General features: G+C 49.7%; 6 protein-coding genes and 1 non-coding gene across 7 annotated transcripts; 4 read left to right on the forward strand and 3 right to left on the reverse strand.

Annotated features, from left to right (window-relative positions):
• Nucleotides 1–64: 64 nt before the first annotated feature.
• MCYG_06256 (RMD11) lies at nucleotides 65–2563 on the forward strand (the record flags this gene model as incomplete). Its single annotated transcript, XM_002844246.1, has 2 exons — nucleotides 65–1076; nucleotides 1137–2563. 2 exons carry the CDS (start codon nucleotides 65–67, stop codon nucleotides 2561–2563), a joined length of 2439 nt encoding a protein of 812 aa, XP_002844292.1.
• A 1950-nt stretch (nucleotides 2564–4513) lies between these two features.
• MCYG_06257 (La domain family protein) lies at nucleotides 4514–7183 on the forward strand (the record flags this gene model as incomplete). The annotated part of the gene is made up of 1 exon (XM_002844247.1): nucleotides 4514–7183. One exon carries the CDS (start codon nucleotides 4514–4516, stop codon nucleotides 7181–7183), a length of 2670 nt encoding a protein of 889 aa, XP_002844293.1.
• Nucleotides 7184–8178: 995 nt separating this feature from the next.
• On the reverse strand, nucleotides 8179–8680 carry MCYG_06258 (uncharacterized protein; the record flags this gene model as incomplete). Its single annotated transcript, XM_002844248.1, has 2 exons — nucleotides 8179–8460; nucleotides 8630–8680. 2 exons carry the CDS (start codon nucleotides 8678–8680, stop codon nucleotides 8179–8181), a joined length of 333 nt encoding a protein of 110 aa, XP_002844294.1.
• Nucleotides 8681–9399: 719 nt separating this feature from the next.
• On the reverse strand, nucleotides 9400–9497 carry MCYG_10563. The gene has a single exon. It is a non-coding gene; the product is annotated as a tRNA-Val (tRNA).
• Nucleotides 9498–12016: 2519 nt separating this feature from the next.
• Nucleotides 12017–12951, reverse strand: MCYG_06259 (ankyrin repeat protein; the record flags this gene model as incomplete). Its single annotated transcript, XM_002844249.1, has 2 exons — nucleotides 12017–12101; nucleotides 12338–12951. The coding sequence occupies 2 exons, from the start codon at nucleotides 12949–12951 to the stop codon at nucleotides 12017–12019; spliced, it is 699 nt and encodes a 232-aa protein (XP_002844295.1).
• A 626-nt stretch (nucleotides 12952–13577) lies between these two features.
• On the forward strand, nucleotides 13578–14654 carry MCYG_06260 (conserved hypothetical protein; the record flags this gene model as incomplete). The annotated part of the gene is made up of 1 exon (XM_002844250.1): nucleotides 13578–14654. The coding sequence occupies one exon, from the start codon at nucleotides 13578–13580 to the stop codon at nucleotides 14652–14654; it is 1077 nt and encodes a 358-aa protein (XP_002844296.1).
• Nucleotides 14655–15512: 858 nt separating this feature from the next.
• Nucleotides 15513–18080, forward strand: MCYG_06261 (tRNA ligase; the record flags this gene model as incomplete). Its single annotated transcript, XM_002844251.1, has 2 exons — nucleotides 15513–16815; nucleotides 16846–18080. The coding sequence occupies 2 exons, from the start codon at nucleotides 15513–15515 to the stop codon at nucleotides 18078–18080; spliced, it is 2538 nt and encodes an 845-aa protein (XP_002844297.1).
• Between the last annotated feature and the right edge of the window lie 847 nt (nucleotides 18081–18927).

Consider the following 18927-nt stretch of genomic DNA (forward strand, 5'->3'; position numbering starts at 1 on the left):
AACTATGAAGTACCGCCGCGCAGTCTACATCCCACCATCAGCACTCAGAAATGTAGAAGCATCGATGTCGTCCGTGATACGCCCGCCAGACCCATGTCTGATAGCAATTGCTCTTGTCGTTCGCTCCCGCGCTGGCCCCCGGTTTGTCTACCATTATCCCCCCAACCCATCCATAGCTGAGTCCCCCTCCACCTCGCCAAACAAGTACGACTCCCTGAGCCAGAACCAGGACCCGGACCCGGACCAGGAGACTAAAACTACTGATTCCGGGGCCTCGGTGGACGAGGAAGTCGGTACGTCCGAAGAGGACGATGATGCGAGCGTTTTAGGGGAAAGAGACCGGGATCGGGATAGAGATCGGGAGAGGCTCCTTGAAAGAGACCAGCGCAGGTCTCCATCCCGTCACCATGTGTTGAAGAAGAGAGTGGCTATACAGGGAGCGCCAGAAGGTGACGGGGCCGAAAGCATTCGTGAAGAGAAGAGGGCCGACCTTGCGAATGTGCAGTTACAGGCTGATTCGTTCCTAGGACTGAAATATGATGTTTGGGAGAAACTGCTGAGTCCATCGCCGGCATGGCATAAGCGGCGGTTTGAAGTGGGTGTCAACGATCTTACGTTTGTAGGATGGCCTGTTTTCGTCCGGAAGGATGGTACATGGAGGAAGAAGAAGAAAAAAAAGAAGGAGAAGGAGAAGGAGAAGGGAAAGACGGACAGGAAGAAGCACGGCGGGAACGGTTCTATCTCTGGCCTTGGAGCTGCTATCAGTGCTGGCGAAGCGTCTATGAGTGTGCCTCTTGTTTCTATACCCGGTGATGCCCATGATGATGCTACGAATGATGATTCCGATGAACTGTCCGAGGAAGAGCAGTTGACTATCAAGGATGGCATGACGATGTTTAACGTCGTGTTTGTGCTCAACCCGCCTACGCTGGAGTACAATGTGCGCATCCGGGAGATGTACGAGAATGTGGTCAAGAAGTTTGGCAAGGCGTTGAAGTCTGAGCAGGCGAGGGCCAATTATGTCTGGAAAGAGGCCCTGAATATCCTGCGCATCAAGGAGAAATGCCGTGAAGAGAGTACGTGATTTAACACCGAATCCTAGCTGCTGTATCAAAATTACTGACCTCTATGTATAGGATGCTCACTATCTGCGGTTTACTCGCAGCTGTTTGCCAAATCCAGCCTTGCGCAGGCCATCGAGACGCTGTATACGGACATCTCAGCGTCAAAGATTGCATCCGTGTCTCTTGGTCCGCAGACGAGCATGTCCATGCAGATACCGCCGATGACCTCTACGCCGCATCTTCCTTCACCCAACGAACCAGGCTATCCTGGTCTCTGGCTGACGACAGCCGACAGCATATCGACCACGGACGAGACGTCCGCACTGGCAGCTTCGGGACAAAACCAGGTGCTGGCCAAGCACTTTGCCCTGTTACTGCTGAGTGATGAGAACACGATACTGAAAGACATCGAGGCGTCGAAGAGCACCATCGGCCCACCGCTGGCGCACTACATACGCTCGTCCAAGCCGACCAAGTCGTTTGCCCAGATATCTGCCCGTTCACGTATACCACTCAGCGACATACAGGTTCTAGCGAGCCATCTGGTGTACTGGAGACGAGCGCGGGCGATACCACCGCTGAACAAGAAGGATGTCTACATTGTCTCTCCGAACGCGGACATGAGCAAGTTGACTATTGCTACCGCAGCGTACGAGGCGACATTCCCGACACTGCCAAGCTTACCGAAGATGCTGTCTGCGCTGAGCTGTGGGAGTCCACGGCCTTATTACAGCTTCATACCGAGCCGGGACCACAAGGAAGTGTACTACGAGATTTTAGCGTGGCTGGTCAGGGGAGGATGGGTGACGCAGCTGCGAACCTTTGGGTGGGTTAAGGTTAGTCCCGAAGTGAAGAGCGCGGTACGGGACGCGATGATTAGGGAGGAGAGGAGGAAGTCGATGTCGATGGACAGGCGTCGTCCATCCCTCTCCGCCGTACGGGCCATGGCTACGGCAGAGGATGCAGAAGAAAAGAACGAGGAGAAAGACGAAGAAGACGACGAAAGAGGAGGAGAGAAACAAGACGGCTACGGTTCATCCTCATCCTCGTCACTGGACAGCGAGATGAGCGGCGAGGCCACGCCTGTCCCAGGCCGAGTACGTGCCCTCCACACCGGGAGAATGACATCTTCGCTCATCCTACGGCCACACCAAGCATCGCCCGTCGAGTCTCGCTGGCTGGACTACATCCTGAGCCGGTTCCCTGACCCGCCCGTGTCGACGGCAGGCTCGCCGCCCTCGACGGCGGAAGAGGGCCGACAGAGCTTCGACACCGACGACTCGGAGCTGGACATGTACGTGGCTCTGCGGCGGTACTGGCCGGTGCTTACAAAGTACTTCAACGGCACGGATGCACTGCAGAAGATCACGGTGCGAGAAGGGCTGAGCCATCGACTGGTGTGGAGGGTGCTGGGGATGCTGGACGTGAACACGCCGGCGGAGACGGAGGGCACCTGGGACGAGCACGAGAAGGTCCTTGTCACCGTCCGGCACTGGTAGAAGTTTTTCAATGTTTGCTCCAAAGTGGTATTTGGATGCCGGTGCAAGACATGGTCCTCGTATTTGCGGTCTTGCATCGCAGCGAGGTACTAGCGCTAAGAAAATACGTGGAAAGGTACCTCCGGGCTATGCGACGGGAAAACTCGCGGTTCTAGCCGTGAAAACCTCGGATCGTCACGTGGAGACGAGAAGAGCAGAAGAGCAGAGAATAAAGATAGAGCAGAAGAGAGGAAGAGAAGAGAATAGAGATAAAGACGAGGACGAGGAAGAGACTGGATGAGGATCTGGTGGATGTTGTACCTGGTCTTAGACTGTGTGCAACGAGGCCGGCTGAGCCAGAGTCTGTCTACATCCATATACTACAATGTATACCTGGATTCTCTTCTCTGCTCGTCTCGCCGGCGACTGTTTCTGACTTTATGCCTTCTGATAGTCTGTATGTCATCGATATCAATAGTTCCATAGTCGAGACATGATCAATCCTAAGAGTAGAACCGCATCCCTGTCTCGACACTGACAATTAACCAGCAGCCATAGCTGGACTTCCATACATCATTTATATATCATCCTATATCTTATATATCTTATATATCATCCCATCATCACGAAAGTCGCGAAAAGTAGGGAAAAAGAGGGAAAAAGTCTTGCCCTTCGGCGCACACTAAAAAACTAAACGTCTTTTTTTCCCTCTTCGGCCACTCACGACTTTTTCTTCTTTTCTTCTTCAAAACCACAAAAAAACCTCCAGCAGAGAAAAGAAAAGAAAAACACCGACTTCATCGTCTTCTTCTTCTCTTGTCGTTGTGGGTTTTTTTCCTTCTTTAAGGTCTTCTTCTCACGTGGTAAGTTGCTTTCTCTCTTCGCACTAAAACTTCAGCTTCTTTTTTTTTTTTTTGCTTCCTAATTTTTTCCTCTTCTTCTGCTTCTTCCTTACTGGCACCTTTTTTTCCTTTCTTCTCACGCCTCAGACTTTGCTTCTACGCCGTCTTAAGTATCACCGTCGTACACTCGGACAAACATACAAGCAAGCAAAGCTCGGGTCAGCTGGCAATTGGCGCTGGTGGCTGTCAAAAAGTCTGTCTCTCCGTCCTCTCTGTCTCGCTCTCCTCCGCCGGGTGAGGGGCTGAACAACTCGAACAAAGTCAGAGAAAAAAAAAAAAAAAAAAGACAGTAACAATAACTAATCCGTAGCCTTCCGTGGTTTACAGACAGACGAGAAGATCCTCTTTCTCAAGGCGTGAAGCTTTGTCTGCTCGTCCTTGCAGTCATTCTTTTCTCTCTCTTCGCCATACCGAACATCTTCATAAGAACCGACCTAACGACGCCCTACGCCTGCAAGACACATTGTCATTCGGATAGGCGTATACTGTCTGATATACGAAAGAAACATACACATACCCATAAAAAAGGTAACCTCCCCTTCGACTCGTTTGCGCATCACACCCTCCTCGGGCTCAGAAACGTCGAATCGATCGAACGAGGCAAGCAAGAAAGGAAGAACAGCCCTGGACCTGCGTACTGGTTCGGATACTACAAGTTTGGACTTGAGCTTGGTCCGTCGAATCGATGTCCGTCTCCGACTGAGAATCACAGCGTTATACCACTCCTCTTCTCTTCCAAATCCAAGAAGAAAAAAAAAATCTCCTTTTTTATATATCACGATCGTTACGACACCGCCTTTTTTTCCCTTGCCCTATCACTTCAATTCTTCTCTCCTTCGATCTTGATAGACGACAGCTGAGAAAGAGAGAGAGAAATAAAAAGAACTCTGATCCTAAGACTTTTCTTCACAGCCAGTTAGGCGGGGCCGATTGTTGGTGGTGGTTGTCTCTTGTGCCGTAGTGGCGGAGGTCCACTCAACTACACCCCTCGAACTCGTCCGCTCCATCGACGGGACCCCATCGTTATCGTCGACCGCCGTTGTTCCTTACACCCGTTGATACCCTGCTCATGGCAGCCTCGGTTCCTGCCAAAAAATCTACTCCAGACATGCCTGTCTTTTCATATGCACAGGCCGCAAAGGGCCTCACCAGCTCGACATCCGATACCAAGCAGACCAAGCCAGATGCTGGCGCCAGCTCTGTCGACGAGAACACCGCAGACCAGAAAATAGCCACCACTGCCGCCGTGGCGGACCAGTCAGCGGCTCAGCAGAGCTCTGAGGTGAAGAATGGACCTGCTTCCGCCGACGGCGAGGCCTCAGCTCCAGCAAAGACTGCCGTCTCTGAACGCGCATCACCCTCTCTGGGACCGTCGACTACCTCTACGCTAGTCAAAGAAGACGATATCTCCATCACCCCTAACGGCACCGCTTCAGAGTCCGAATGGGAGAAACAGTCCCAGGTGTCCACCGCTGCAGACAAGGAGAAGGCCAGCCAGGCCGCGGACGACGACAAGGCCAAGTCTGAGGCCAGCTGGGAGAACGTCACTCCACCGCCAAAGGAGCTCAAGGCCGCTCCACCACCAACCGTCAACATCTGGCAGCAACGACAGGAGGCCTTGGAGGCCAAGGCAAAAGCCAATGCGCTGCTGAAGCCCGCGGCTGGCCCCACGACAGCTTCAAAGGGATCAACCGCCAGCCAGACCTCTGGTGACGCCAGGTCGGAGCACCATGGCAAGGGTGCTAACAAGAAGAAGGCCTCAGAGGCCGCTGGTACTGCTACTGATGCGTCTGCGAATGGACGTGATAAGAAGAAGCCAAGCGATGGTATGGATTTCTGCTCTTATTCTCATAGTGTAAAATATGCATTGGCTAAAAGTCCTCTCTTAGGCTCAAGGAAAGGTGGTGTTCGATCGAACCGTGGACCAGAGACTGGCGAATCCCTCCCACCTGTCAACGATGCCTCATCATGGCCTACCCCACAGTTGGCGCAAGGTGAAGACATGCGCAAAGCTCAAGAACACACAGAGAAGCCCGAAAAGGCTGAAAAGGAGAAACATTCTAGCACCCGGACCCATGGAAAGGAAAAGTGGATGCCTGTTCCATACGTACCCACCGCTGTTTTCAACACTCCGTTGCCCCCCGCGGCCAGGAGAGGTGGACGAAGTGCCAGGGGAGGTTCTAGAGAAGGAGGACCCCGGGGTGCAGGTCACGCCAGCGGTGATAGAACCACCCCTTCGTCTGCCTCCAAAGCGTCCTCGGCCGGAGACCGTGAGAAGATTGACGAACGCGCTACGCCGGAGGCTCAGAAGGGCGCTTCTACTGCTGATGCAAGCTTGAAAAACGGCGATGTTACCGAAAAGCACACCTCTGCCTCAACAGATGCGCAAAAAGATGCCAAGCCGGCGCAAAACAGCAACAATGCAGCTACTACGAATGCATCGGAAGGGAACACTCAACACTCTCACCCTGCATCCTCTCAGTCTCCTACTCGACCTCGCCCGGAGTCCAAGACCTATCATAAATCCCATGAGGCCCACAGCACCTCATATAAGGGTGGAGAACACCACTCCTCTCGACAGGCTAGTTCCTCCGCTGATGGCCATACTAGCCATTCTAGATATGGTGCGGGCCATGACAGGCGATTCGATGCGGGTTCTAGATCTGGAGAGTTCTTCAAGGATTCCAACTACCAGCCAAGAGGTAGAGAATTCACAAAAGACCGCGAGTTCAACAGAGATGGCAGAGATTATCAGCGCTCTGAGTATCCAAACATGGACCGTGAGTCCCGATCCGAGAGAGGCCGTGGTGGCTACCGCGGTGGACGTGGCGGCCATTCCAACTATACCAGCACCACCAGCGGTTCCCAAAGCGCTACTTCATACCACTCTGCTCCTATCCCTCAGCATCCCTTCCCACCCAAGGGCTTCAACTTTAACGATCGCCATCGCCCGCAGCCTGCTACCAACGGCGCCCAGCAAGCACAACAGCCACAGCTTAACTCTTCTAGTAATAGGATGAGCATGCGTTCTCCCTCCATGCCAAACCCAGGCATGTTTGCTCCTTATACCATCCAAACAGACATGAGCCTCATGTACCCTTACGCCCAAGCCCCTCAGGGCCCAATGACTGCCATGCCCTACCAACCATACATGGAAAACTTCTACCTCATGAGCATGATCTCTACGCAACTCGAATACTACTTCTCCGTTGACAACCTGTGCAAAGACCTCTTCCTCCGCCAACACATGGACTCCCAGGGCTTCGTGCTACTTAGCTTCATCGCATCCTTCAAGCGCATCAAGTCGCTTACGGAAGACCTAGACCTACTGCGCTTTGTATGTCGCCAATTGAGAAATGTCGAGTACAGAGCTAGTGATGATGGAGTCGATCGACTACGTAAACGTGAGGGATGGCAGCAATGGGTCCTTAGTATGGAGGCACGCGCTTCCTCCGCACAGAATGATGGGCCATCTACTGCCACTGCAGAGGAGTATGTGCCTACCTCGGCCTCCGCACCACTGCATATGAATGGAAACGGAACATACAACAATTTCGTCCCAACGGCCGAAACTGCATCTGCAGAGGAGGCACCAAAGCGTCAGGCGAAGCTATCCTCCGCCGCACCAGAGTTTTCGCCGCTTGCATCCAACGGAACGGGATCCTTCGAACAGGCCAACTTTACTGATGGTCAGGTTGATAGTAACTTTGTTCCTGTGGTACGTCCAATTGCATATTAATTCCCTCTTATGCCCACCGCAGAGCCGTGATGTATATATGCATGCATATACTGACTAATTATGAAGCAGCACGTTGGCCAATAAACGCGGCCATCAGTGATCGTTTGTTACTCTGTATGCGTTTCCTTCGGATTAATTGGCACTCGAAAAGAACATGATCCCCGATGCTCAGGATAAGAGAGTGGCCCAGGTAGAAAGAAAGCCATACATCTACCGGTTTTACCCGTTCTTGCTCTGGCCCGTCAGCACATCTCGTCATGCAATTTGTTCCACAAAAAGAAAAAAGGCAGCGACTGAAATGGCAAAACATCAGTCAGCCATGAGTGAATGGCCAGCTGCCAAACTTCCCACCCATCTCATTTCTTTCTTGGTTTAAAAATGAAGACAAACCCTTAACTTCCAGCAATGCAATGTACAATGAAAAGATCCAGGAGCTTGGCGTTCTCGACTGTTTCTTTCTTTCTCTCCCCCCTTGCAGCATCCCCCCAGTTTCAACTTCCAATTCTTTTAACCGTTTTCGAAGCCCCCTAAAAAATTGCGATATCTCTCGAAAGCTTCCCCACGACGTTATTATTTGCCGTTTTCATGTCCGAGCTCGCCTCAGGGTCTTTTTTTTTTATGTGTTATGTGAACGAGGTACTGGTTTATTCGATTCAGGGGATTTCTTGCACGGTGAAATGGGAAACATGACAAGGATGGAAGAGATGTTATCTTTCGACGTCTGTTTTGTGTGTCTTACGGGAGGGAAAAATCAGTTCAAAGGAAATCCTACTCGATACAAACAAGACGTCAGAGCTGGCTTCGAGAAACTTACGTATGCTACGTTATGACCTGCATGATGCCCACTCTGGCACTTCCCATTCCAGCTTTCGGGCAGGCTATTACCCCGTTTTACAGAGCAGAAAAAGAGAGAAACGCACTCAAAAAAAATATTAATTTACATTTACCCTGAACCCATCCACCTTCCGGATCCAGTTTGCGCCGAAGGGGCTCATTCAAACTCGTCGGTATCCCATTTTATACCCTCGGGTTCCTTCTATCCTGGTTTGAAGTTCTGCCATAATTTGGTCTTTCTCTTCATGTCGGTCGATCGATATATTCCGTGGATTCATCGGTTGTTTTATGTTCGAGCTGCACTTTACTTCAATACTATACAGTGAGCAGCATATTTCGCTATCCAGATATGTGGCTGAAGCCTGGTCGCGGTGAACTGTCGTGCGCATACTGTCTTCAGCAGACCTCATCCCGCTGCCTTTGGAGGAAAGAAAGACAAGAACCTAACAGCACGAGGAAATGAGAAAGCGATTTATCCCTATGTTTTAATCGATCTATCTGCCCCAGCAATGGAAAACAAAACAATATGACAACTTCGCGTTACTCAGCAGTCTTGTATATTCTTTCTTTCTTCCTTTCTTGCTTGGGGGACCAATCTTCAGAATTCCTTACTTTCCTTCTTCCTTCATGCCTTTCCATGAGGTCCCTTTTACCCTGATTCATTCATCTTTTCTTTTACCATTATTCCTCTGTTCCGCATCCTTTTTATTCCTTTCTATAGTTATCATTCCAACACTAAATATCTGCATGCGGCGTTCTGGGTTCGGCTTCATATCTTTTATTCTTGCTCGAAAGTGCCAAACTTATTCCTCTGCTCGCGTTCACTGAAGATTGCAACCCCTAAAAGCGAACATCGAAGGCATTTCCGCCCTTCTTAGATTATTTCCCCTCCTCCTCCCTCTTCTCTCCTTTAATGCAAGAGTTCAAATTCATTCTACCTTTTTTTTTTTTTTCATAGTGTTCAACAGCCTTGGTGTCTTTCTACGACCATCCACTTCTATCGCTGGTATTACAGCTCCTTTTACCCATTCTATTTGTCTGTATGGAGAATTTGTTGTCTGCTAGATTACTATTACCATCCCATCTCCTTTGAAACCAGTCTGAGGTTGTGTATCCTTCTCTCCAGCTATCTGCTAATAAAGTCATACAAAGCCTCCATTGGCTTTAGTCTTCGCTAAATAACCTGTCTTTCGATACGAACAGAGGATGTTGCCCCTTACTTATAATATTTCAAACGGTGCAGGATATGTTTCTCCCCTTGATATATCGCTGGTTTAACCGCCACAACTTTTAACAAAGGATAAAAACCATCTACCCCGCAATACTACCATGATTATAAATAAGGAGATAAAAAAAGGGAACTGGAAAAAGGGCAAAAAAAGTGACTAGACTGGGGTTCGATCCCAGGACCTTATCGGCACTTTGAAGCGGAAAAACCGCTTTGTGAGCGATACGTGATAACCAACTACACCATCCAGCCAATCTTAAGTAGCAAATTTTGGGCAGTTGACCTCATGCCTTTAGGCCGTTACATGTGAAAACAATATATTATCGATATATAAGTATGTGAGGGTGTTATAATGCGTGTTTTTATCGGTAGAGGCTAAAGAAACAAGATGACGATAATAGAATAATATTCATTCCTTGTATGCTAATCTAACTGACATTAACGCTGAGCCAGGCTTCCCTGCCTACATGCCATCCCATGTATGAAGTACGGGAAAGAGAAAGTTAAAAGAGGAGAAGCTGAGTTATTGTGATGAGCTCTAGTGAAGAGAAAGTAACTAAAAGGAAGAAAAGTCGATTATTGTGATGATCTCCAACAGAAAGAGAAATGAATAGCAGGAAGAAGAGTCGATTATTGTGATGATCTCCAACAGAAAGAGAAGTGAATAGCAGGAAGAAGAGAAGTCGGTTATTGTGATGATCTCCAACAAAGAGAAAGTGAAATAACAGGGAGGAGAGAAATCGATTATTGTGATGGTCTCCAACGAGTGTTTTGCTGTTGCTGGTGGCTCGCTAGGCTCCCTGAATCTCCCACTCGGGCCTGACATCATGTCAGGCCGGTCTCTAAATACAGGATCGAGCGATCATAAAAGAAAACCTATGTTTGGTAGGAAAAAGCCGTATCAGTATATATAATACATGATGTAACTGTGTACTTCCCAGTTAGTAGTCCTTGGGCCGGCTCCCGACCCAGTCCTTACGTATCCTTCCTCCATGAGCCTTTCGTCTGGTTGGCCTTATCCTTGTATCACACTTGGAAAGATGTCGCATTCCCATATTACTGACGGGCGTCCAATGTATCCAATGCATCTAATGAGGTTCGTATGTAGTCCAGGTTCATGACGTTGTTCGCTAGGTTTCGCGGATGGCTGAAAAACGGATATCAATGTGCTCCGAACAAGAGAGCCGCACTAGCACCAAGGGGTATCTTTGCTGATGCAATTATTCCTTGGTTATCTCTATCTAGCTGCAGCAACGCTATATTTGTGGCGATTCAGTATGGTTCAAGCCCCGGCCATTAGGGCTTCCACGCTTTCAATCCTTGGTTATGGTCATCATGTCGATTGCCGCTGGAAAGCCGGGAACGAGGGTCGTTCGGGACGTTTCGAAAGTGGTAAGATGTTGGCATTGAAGATATTGGTTGAACTACCGTTTCCATTAGGTGTTGACGTTGTCATTTGGTCGGGGTTCTTCCTTGAACACATCGACCGGGTGGCATGCATCTCTCTCTCTTCTTGTTCGGAACCGTACGAGCTCGGTCAGTACCTGAAATCAATGAGGTGTTTCGTTCCTTGGTCGTCGTTCATTTCTCGGATGTTAGCGTGGTGAGAATTGACTCCTGGTACTCGACCAGGACATTCTCCTTATCGTTCGGAACTCTTTGAAACGGCCGAAGAATTCGTCCTCGATCTCATTGGCCGTTGGCTTTCCTATCTCATCAGCGTTGATGAATTTCTATACACCGTCCGCATCCAGTAGTATTTGGTCCTAGAAATGTCGCCCTTCCTTCATCAGTGGACATATGGAAACCGCCATTTTCTGTGGGTGATATGGTGCTTGTCTCTTGTAAAACATAATATATCGAAGAGTAAATATCTGTATCCTTCCCTGCGCCCGGTGGATCTTCCACGGAGTAAAAGGATAGGCTATTGCGGGCCGTCCCGGCCCATATATGGTGTCTCTATATCTATTCTTAATAAAGGGCTGGCCGCTTCTTTAGTCCTTCGCGGGGGAAATTTTCACGCCCCATGCGGGACCCGCCCATTAGCGGAGCGATAACCATGTCAAGAGCAAGAGAGAGTAGCATTGGTGTCAAGGAGGAACATCCTCATCGATCTGTTCGACGATGATGATGAGTGTTGGAAAACCTGTATGGGACTGTGTGGGAATTGTGAGAGGGAGAGGGAGAGTGAGTGAGTGTGTTCCTCAAGGGGCAATTTAGCGAATGTTCGAATCTCATGCTGTGCTGCAGAGCTGCAGGCTGTATATATACCATGTACGACTCTGCCTAGGCCCGAATAGGCAGTTCCGGGAAACCCCTGAGGCTTCACCCATTGGCTGTCGAATATTTGTTTACATGGTAGGCGATCCAATAGTGGTCTCTATCTGCTTCATAGAAGCTTGCAGGGACATGCTCACATGGAACTACTTTTCATGCAGACGATCTACCCTGTAGCCATTGGCTACCCTTGAGATATTGGGGGCAACCCAAACACCGTGTTGGGCACCAATGCTCCTATACGGTACTCCGTACGTATAGGCTTTTAGGGTGCAGAATGAAGCACAGGGCTTCTGGACGGCCGATGGTAACTCATTTCAAGGACCAGTTCATGTATATTAAGATCGAGTGTTGGTCCTCCATCTCGGCAGCGGCTGGTTCAACAGCTAACCTGTGAATTTCCAGATGGCGGCGGTGGTGGTGCTGTGGCTGTAGCCCATGATTGTAAAACGAGACACATGACATCCGTAGGTATGGCAGTCTCAGAAGTATTGCTATCCGGACTGCAGATGCGATGTAGCTTCGTTACAGTCGTTATCAACCGGTTTTTGAAAAAGGTTTCCTTTGCTTTGAAAGTCTCTGCAGTGTCTGTAGTCAGTCGTCACAGTTGCTGAGTTGGCAGTAAAAGAAAAAATAAATAAATAAACAATCCATTGGTAACACGTATTGAATGAGGATTGGAATGTTGGTATGTGATCGCATTTTTTTTTTATTCTATATCAATGTGTACCAACGGCGTGTAGTACACCTCCAGGTCATAAGAACAGGTTCTGTCGTTTCAATCGTTCAATGGACGGTGAAGGACTCAGCCTAACCGCCGCTTGGTATCTCGCTGTGACTCCGTATTTGACCCTCGAAGCGCATCTGTAACAAGACCGCGTAACTCCTGCTGACCCTCTTCGCTATGAAAATCCCCCCTTGCAGCTAGTTCCTCTATCCTCTGCCTGAACGCAGAATCGATAGGCACTTCCTGGTTAACATCGCCTTGCTCGGTTGTACCAAATGACACCTTCACGTTCGATGGCAGCGCATTCCCTGTCCCGTCCAGCTTCACGTCTGCACTGATGATATCGTTCAGATACGCAGCAACAAGCGGGAACGAACCGTCATTTGTAATGGATTCTGCGGCCGTGAAACCCTCGTCGTTCTTCTTCGTCTTGTCTATGCCGCACTCCTCGACCAGATAGCGGGCTACCTCCACAGACTCCACAACAAACAGGCAAGTCTCGCCGTCTTCGTCCGTCAGGTTAACATCTACCTTGAACTCATCGATCAGGGTGCGCAGGAGGTCGAGATGGCTGTAAGATGCGGCGGCGTGGAGCAGAGAGTAGCCATGCTCGTCCTGCTCAGAGGCGAGCGCAGGGTTTGCGCGCAGGAGGGGTAGCAGCGCGGGCGAGTTGTCCGATGCGAGGACATAAGGATTCGCCATGGTAAGGCTCCGTCGGTGATCTCCTTGTGGTGTTTTACTAGATCCTTTGCGGCGTCTAGGCAGTTGGTCAAGCTCTTGTAGCGTGAGGAAGACGTTCTGTGATTTCGGCCCACCAAGAATAGTTTAAAGTGCCCATCTAGCTCCCCATGTATAAGTACTTTTTACCAATGATTATAAACAACTTGTTAAATTTACTATAAAGTTCAAAGAGTCGAAGATACGTATAGCAGAAGAACATTATTGACTAGTAGCTTGTAGTTCCCGTACCCTTAGGGAGATTCTATTAACTATCAGTCCAGAGCCCGACCCATAACTAGCGGTTACGATGAATATTTCTTTTCTTCCCGACTCTGCTCCATAGAGTAATACAAATAGCTCCCATTCACGTTCAACCACCGCCGATAATGTCGCCTTTTTCTATATCTTGCCTATCCATGAGTCCTTTTGTCGCGCGCTTGCGTCTGTAATTTCCGCATTAGGCAAACGCGCGGCTCCTTGTAGTGCACGCTCCACGTCGCGCTTAGTTGTTCTCTTCTTCTAACTTGCAACATCTTTCAACTTGCAACATCTTTCATGCTCAGCTCGGGTCCAACTCAGGCTCAATCCTTCTTCTGGTCATCATCACAATGGGCCAAAGCTTTTGCCTTATAGCGCCTCATCGCCGCCGCCGACTTGGGTGGCGTGGCAAGCTTGGTGAAGTCCTCTTTGACGGTACTGCCTTCCAACTCGTTCCCTTCTTTGCCAGGCCTGTTGTCCATGTAGAAGACACGGATGAGCCCCTCGTTATCCGAGGGAAAGTTATTCCACGAAAAAAGCGACGGCGGTTAGACAGTTCTTCTGCTTCTCATGCTGCTCGGCCTCCGCTCCTACGGCTGCCAAATGAGATACACCATCTTATCTTTGACTCTTTGGACATTAAAGGAGTCTTTATTCTGGGGATCACCTGCCAGCAATTCTGGGACATAGCAAGGTTTAAAATCAAGCAGTATTTTGCAAGCTACCTGGGCCGTTTGGCTGGGACACCAGTTGTTTGCGTCGGCGATGGAACCGACCGTGGTGGAAATGTCATTTATCCCCAGGGGCTACTATCTTCTAAGGATGTTCGTGATCTGCAAGAAGGGCTGGACGTGGATGAATTGGAAGACGGCCTGCCAGACGAATACGCCAACAAGCCTATCAATCTTTATGGTGTAGCCTTTAATCGGTACCGTGTCTATAGGAGCGACGGTGGGAGTTTTCCCTCCAAGTTGCTACACATCTGTCTTGAATATATTCATAAGGACCCTTGTCCGGATGATATGTTAGGGGTATCACATCCGACTCTTTCTGATTTCTACCCCGAGAGTCAGGAATGGGTTCTCAGGAATTTGACAACGCGTGAATTCGTTCTCCCTACAGCAGTTGCATTACAGAAAAAGCATATTAAAGGTCCCCTAATTAACGTACTAGGCTTTGGCGAAGTTATTCTTTCTAGAGTCTGTTGGTCTACCGACGACTTCACGTCAATGGGTTGGGAGGGGATCCACCGGGGAGTTTGGGCAGGACACTCTCTAGATATTGTTCCCTCTACCTACTTGGATAGCGGTGGACCATGGAAAGATATCAGCGACGAAGTTTCCCGAGAAATTGCAGAGATCTGGAAGAGTGAATATGGCGAGGACTGGAGAAATGTTATCAGCGAGAACCGACCACGCTATTGGTGAAATGCAACCCGCGATCAAGGTGCAATGTAACTGTTTGACCGCAATCTACTGTGGCCTCTTCCTCACTCCATGTAAGTACTTCCATACCAGAATGACCCTAGACAAATGGTGTCTTCAAGCTGAGGATTAATTCAACCCATCTGATATTACTAGTCAATATTAACTTACACTGATCTCAAGAAATTTACCCTTGGCCAAAAAAAATATCACAACGTGGATCTGCCTGCCGGTGGTCATTTTCCAACGATGCAGCAGCAAATAGAATGCGGTATTGCAATGGTCAACGAGGACCGGTGGACCCAGCTATAAACAAGTACCGGTTAACGCTTTTCTCGATTCTGGCACTAGCAGCGACCTTGGACCAAGTCCAGTATGCCCGTTTACTCCAGGTTGCCTAGTGCCTAATGCCCTATATTGAACCTAGCGCCCTCCATATCAACGAGATTAATGCCTGCAGTCTTCCCAGTAGCTTCCAGGGAAAATATCTATAGATAGGCCCTTGGTATAATAGTACAAAGAGGCGGGAATAAGTGATAATAAGATAAAGAGGAATCATTCTTATATATACTCCGTAGACTGTCTATCAAATGTTTTTAGATGTCAGTCATTTTGTATGTTATTTGCAAAAAAGAAACTGACCAATCACTGCGATGCTCCAAGTCGACTACAAAACGCTTTCTGTGACTCAAGTAAATATTTAAATTCACCAAAGCTGGTGAGCGAACATAAATATATTTAATGTCCATCCTGGGCTCAAGCAGGTCTATATGGCAAAGGAAGAGTAGATACAGCTCTGCCGTACTGTCTATTGGCCTCTACTGCGTCCGTCGTTCGTTTTCCAGCTCGCCGTTCACCCTCATGGCGCAACAAGACGCCCATCAGGTCCTCCAGCTCGTTCAGAGACTGGAGGCCGCACAGAAGAAACAGGTCAAGCGAGCGTTCAGCTGCAAGAAGTCGACCTTCTCTGTCACCGGGTCAGATATCACTGTCGACTCGTGGCGGTTCCAGGACTGGGACTACAAGAAGGGCGGACTGCCCACCTACGCGCGAGGCCTGTTCACGACCGTCAACAGAGCTGGAAAGCCAGAGATTGCAGTCAGAGGATACGACAAGTTCTTCAATATCGAGGAAGTCAACTCTACCAGATGGAGAAATATCGAAGATAATACCCGTGGGCCGTATGAGTTGAGCGTTAAGGAGAATGGATGCATCATCTTCATCTCTGGCCTGGAGGACGGTACACTGCTGGTCTGTAGTAAGCATTCCACCGGCTCGCGTCAGGATATGGAGATGAGCCATGCAGAGGTTGGTCGTGCCTGGGTCAAGAGACATGTCGAGTCTGTTGGCAAGACGGAGCGGGATCTCGCCACGGAGCTACGGAGTATGAATGCTACGGCTGTGGGTGAGCTGTGTGATGACAGCTTCGAGGAGCATGTCCTTGCTTATTCGGAAGAAGAGTCTGGAATATACTTGCACGGCATAAACTACAACCTGCCTGAGTTTGCAACCGTCAGGAGCTCTGATGTGCATCGCTTTGCGGACACATGGGGGTTCAAAAAGGCACAGTTCCTCGTAAAAGATGATATCACCTCTGTCAGGGAGTTCCTCGAAGGCTGTGCAGAGACAGGTTCCTGGGACGGGAGAGACACTGAAGGGTTTGTGATCCGGTGTCAGATGCGAGAGTCCAACGCGCTGCCCTACCAGGACTGGTTCTTCAAGTACAAGTTCGAGGAGCCGTATCTGATGTACCGCCAATGGCGGGAGGCGACCAAGAAGCTGATCTCTGGGAAAGTCCCTACGTTCAGGAAACACGTCAAGATATCAGAGGAGTATCTAAAATATGCTAGAAAACAGCTCGCAAAGGACCCCAAGTTGGGCAAACGATACAACCAAAATCATGGTATCATCGCCATGCGCGACGGTTTCTTAAAAGAACGGGGCCTCAAGGGCTCTGAGATTATAGCTATGGAAGCAGCTGAGGGAGAGGAGCTTTGTGTCCCTCAGGACAAGGACTTCGTCCTGGTGCCTATCGCTTCAATCGGATGTGGCAAGACGACTGTGGCTGTCGCTCTCGTCAAACTGTTCGGATGGGGTCATTTCCAAAACGACAACGTTGAGGGCAAAGGAAACAGACCTAAGCGGTTCGTCCAGGGACTAATCGGTGAGCTGAACAGTCACAGCTGCGTTATAGCAGACCGCAACAACCACCAGAAGCGCGAGAGGGAGCAGCTTTTCACCGATATGCAGGCCCTCGTTCCGGACGCCCACTTCATTGCCCTTCACTGGGTTCACGAGCCGAAGAAGTCGATGCTGGACGATATCCGACGGGTAACGCAGCAGCGAGTGCTGGACCGGGGAGATAACCACCAGACCATCCGAGCAGGCAGCAAGAGCGAAAGCGAGATCCTACAGATAATGGAAGGATTCCTGCGTCGATTTGAAGCTGTTGACACCGGCCGTGAGCCAGACAGCCAATTTGAAGGAGTGATCGATCTAGACGTCGCAGCGTCTTCGAGAGAGAATCTAGAGACCATCGTAGACTACTTTTACGCCAATTATCCCAAGCTGATGAAGAGGGAGAAGCCAGACGCCTCGGAGCTCGATGCAGCTATCAAAGAAGCGATGGAGGGCTATACCGTCGACATCAAACACGATCTTAGCTTCCAAGGCAAATCCAAAGGACAACAGCAGCCTCCGCAGCACCAGAATCAACATCAGAAGCTACAGACGCCAGACCAACTGGTCAAAAAGATAGAATACTTCAACATCTCCGTTCCCTCTGCCCCAATCAAATCAACCCTCGCTTCCATCTTCGACGCGTCCCCATCATCGGACTACTCTCATCTCTACCGCCTGCTCACCAACTCCCGCCGCATCCAGCCCTCGTTCCACGTAACTCTCATCCACCGCGCCTCCAGCGCCGACCAGCCTGACACATGGCGCACATACACAGACCTGTACAAACAAGCCATCGCTAACCAGGCAGCGTCGTCATCCGCGCCCTCGAGCACAGGCTCAAACTCAGGCGGAGGAGGCTCGGGCGTGGTCTCAGCCACCGTTACAGGAACACCCACGCCAAGACTAGGAACAGCATCCGTCCGCCTCGAAACTCTCGTATGGGATAAGCGCATCATGGCTATTGTTGCACGTATTTTGCCTGGCCCGACGGCCACGGGGGTGGCGGCGGCGTCGGCGACGCTAGGGGAGGCTGAAGAAGGAGAGTTATTACCAACGTGGCCTTGTGCGAATGAGATTGCGCATATTACGATCGGAACGGCGAATGCGAGTGTCAAGCCGAAGGAGAGCAACGACCTGTTGAAGCGATGGTTGGAAATGGGTGCGGGCGAACAGAGTGGGATTTGGGAGGCGAGGATTCCTTCTGTAAAGGTTGTGGAGGGTGTCGTGGGGGTTGTTATGCGTAGGTAGATCGATGTATTTGTTAGGTGGACCTGAACTCGCTGCTCAAAAAGTTAAGGTACATGAAGCTTGGTGTGGAAGTAAGGTACAATTATTATCATGATTCCAAAGTGGCCAGCACGCTATATTACTACAGACATAACTACATCAATGTTGACTTAAAAGGGGTATATGTAAACAGTAACGAGAAGAAGGGGGGGGAATAGAAACAGGTTAATCGTTCATCCAGGCTGCTACTCTACCTGTGCCGACACGAGCAACCATTCTCAACCCTGTACTTCCCATGGGAAAGTAACTGATGAGATACCAGATGAGAGCCACGAGCTGGCAGACAGATGATATGAGGGTTAGAATAGTTGAATGCAGCTATAGACAAGGACCAGGTCAGTGACGTTATCCGTTATACCCGGACGTAGAGAATAAAACAAATATGTGAAACGAATCCCGGGCGCGATGGCTGGTGGAATAAAGGGTGTGCAGAGGGATAAAGAGTCATAAAACACAGGTGTAAAGAATGATGTCATATTTGTCTGCAGGGTAGCTCGAAGATGGTGGTGATATAGCTCAGGGGGGGAGGGCAAGGGGGGGAGGAAGGGAAAGATGATGTTGGTGAAGGAGGGTGTGCGTGGGCGTGTTCAAGGCTGCGGAAAGGCGGATAGAGCAAAGAAAGGAGAAATAGAGCAAGGACAGGGAACAGGGATGTATGGATATTTTTTTTATACTCACACCAACGGCGAAATAGAGAGTCAGAGCGATGGAGGTGAAGTAGGCGGCCGTGAAGGGCAGCCGGGCGCCAGAAGTAAGATGCTTAGCGTATGGTATTGGACCCATGAGAACGGTCCAGGAGGCGAGGAAG

This window comes from Microsporum canis, genomic scaffold (assembly GCF_000151145.1).
Source record: "Microsporum canis CBS 113480 supercont1.6 genomic scaffold, whole genome shotgun sequence".
NCBI classification, from domain to species: Eukaryota; Fungi; Ascomycota; class Eurotiomycetes; order Onygenales; family Arthrodermataceae; genus Microsporum; species Microsporum canis.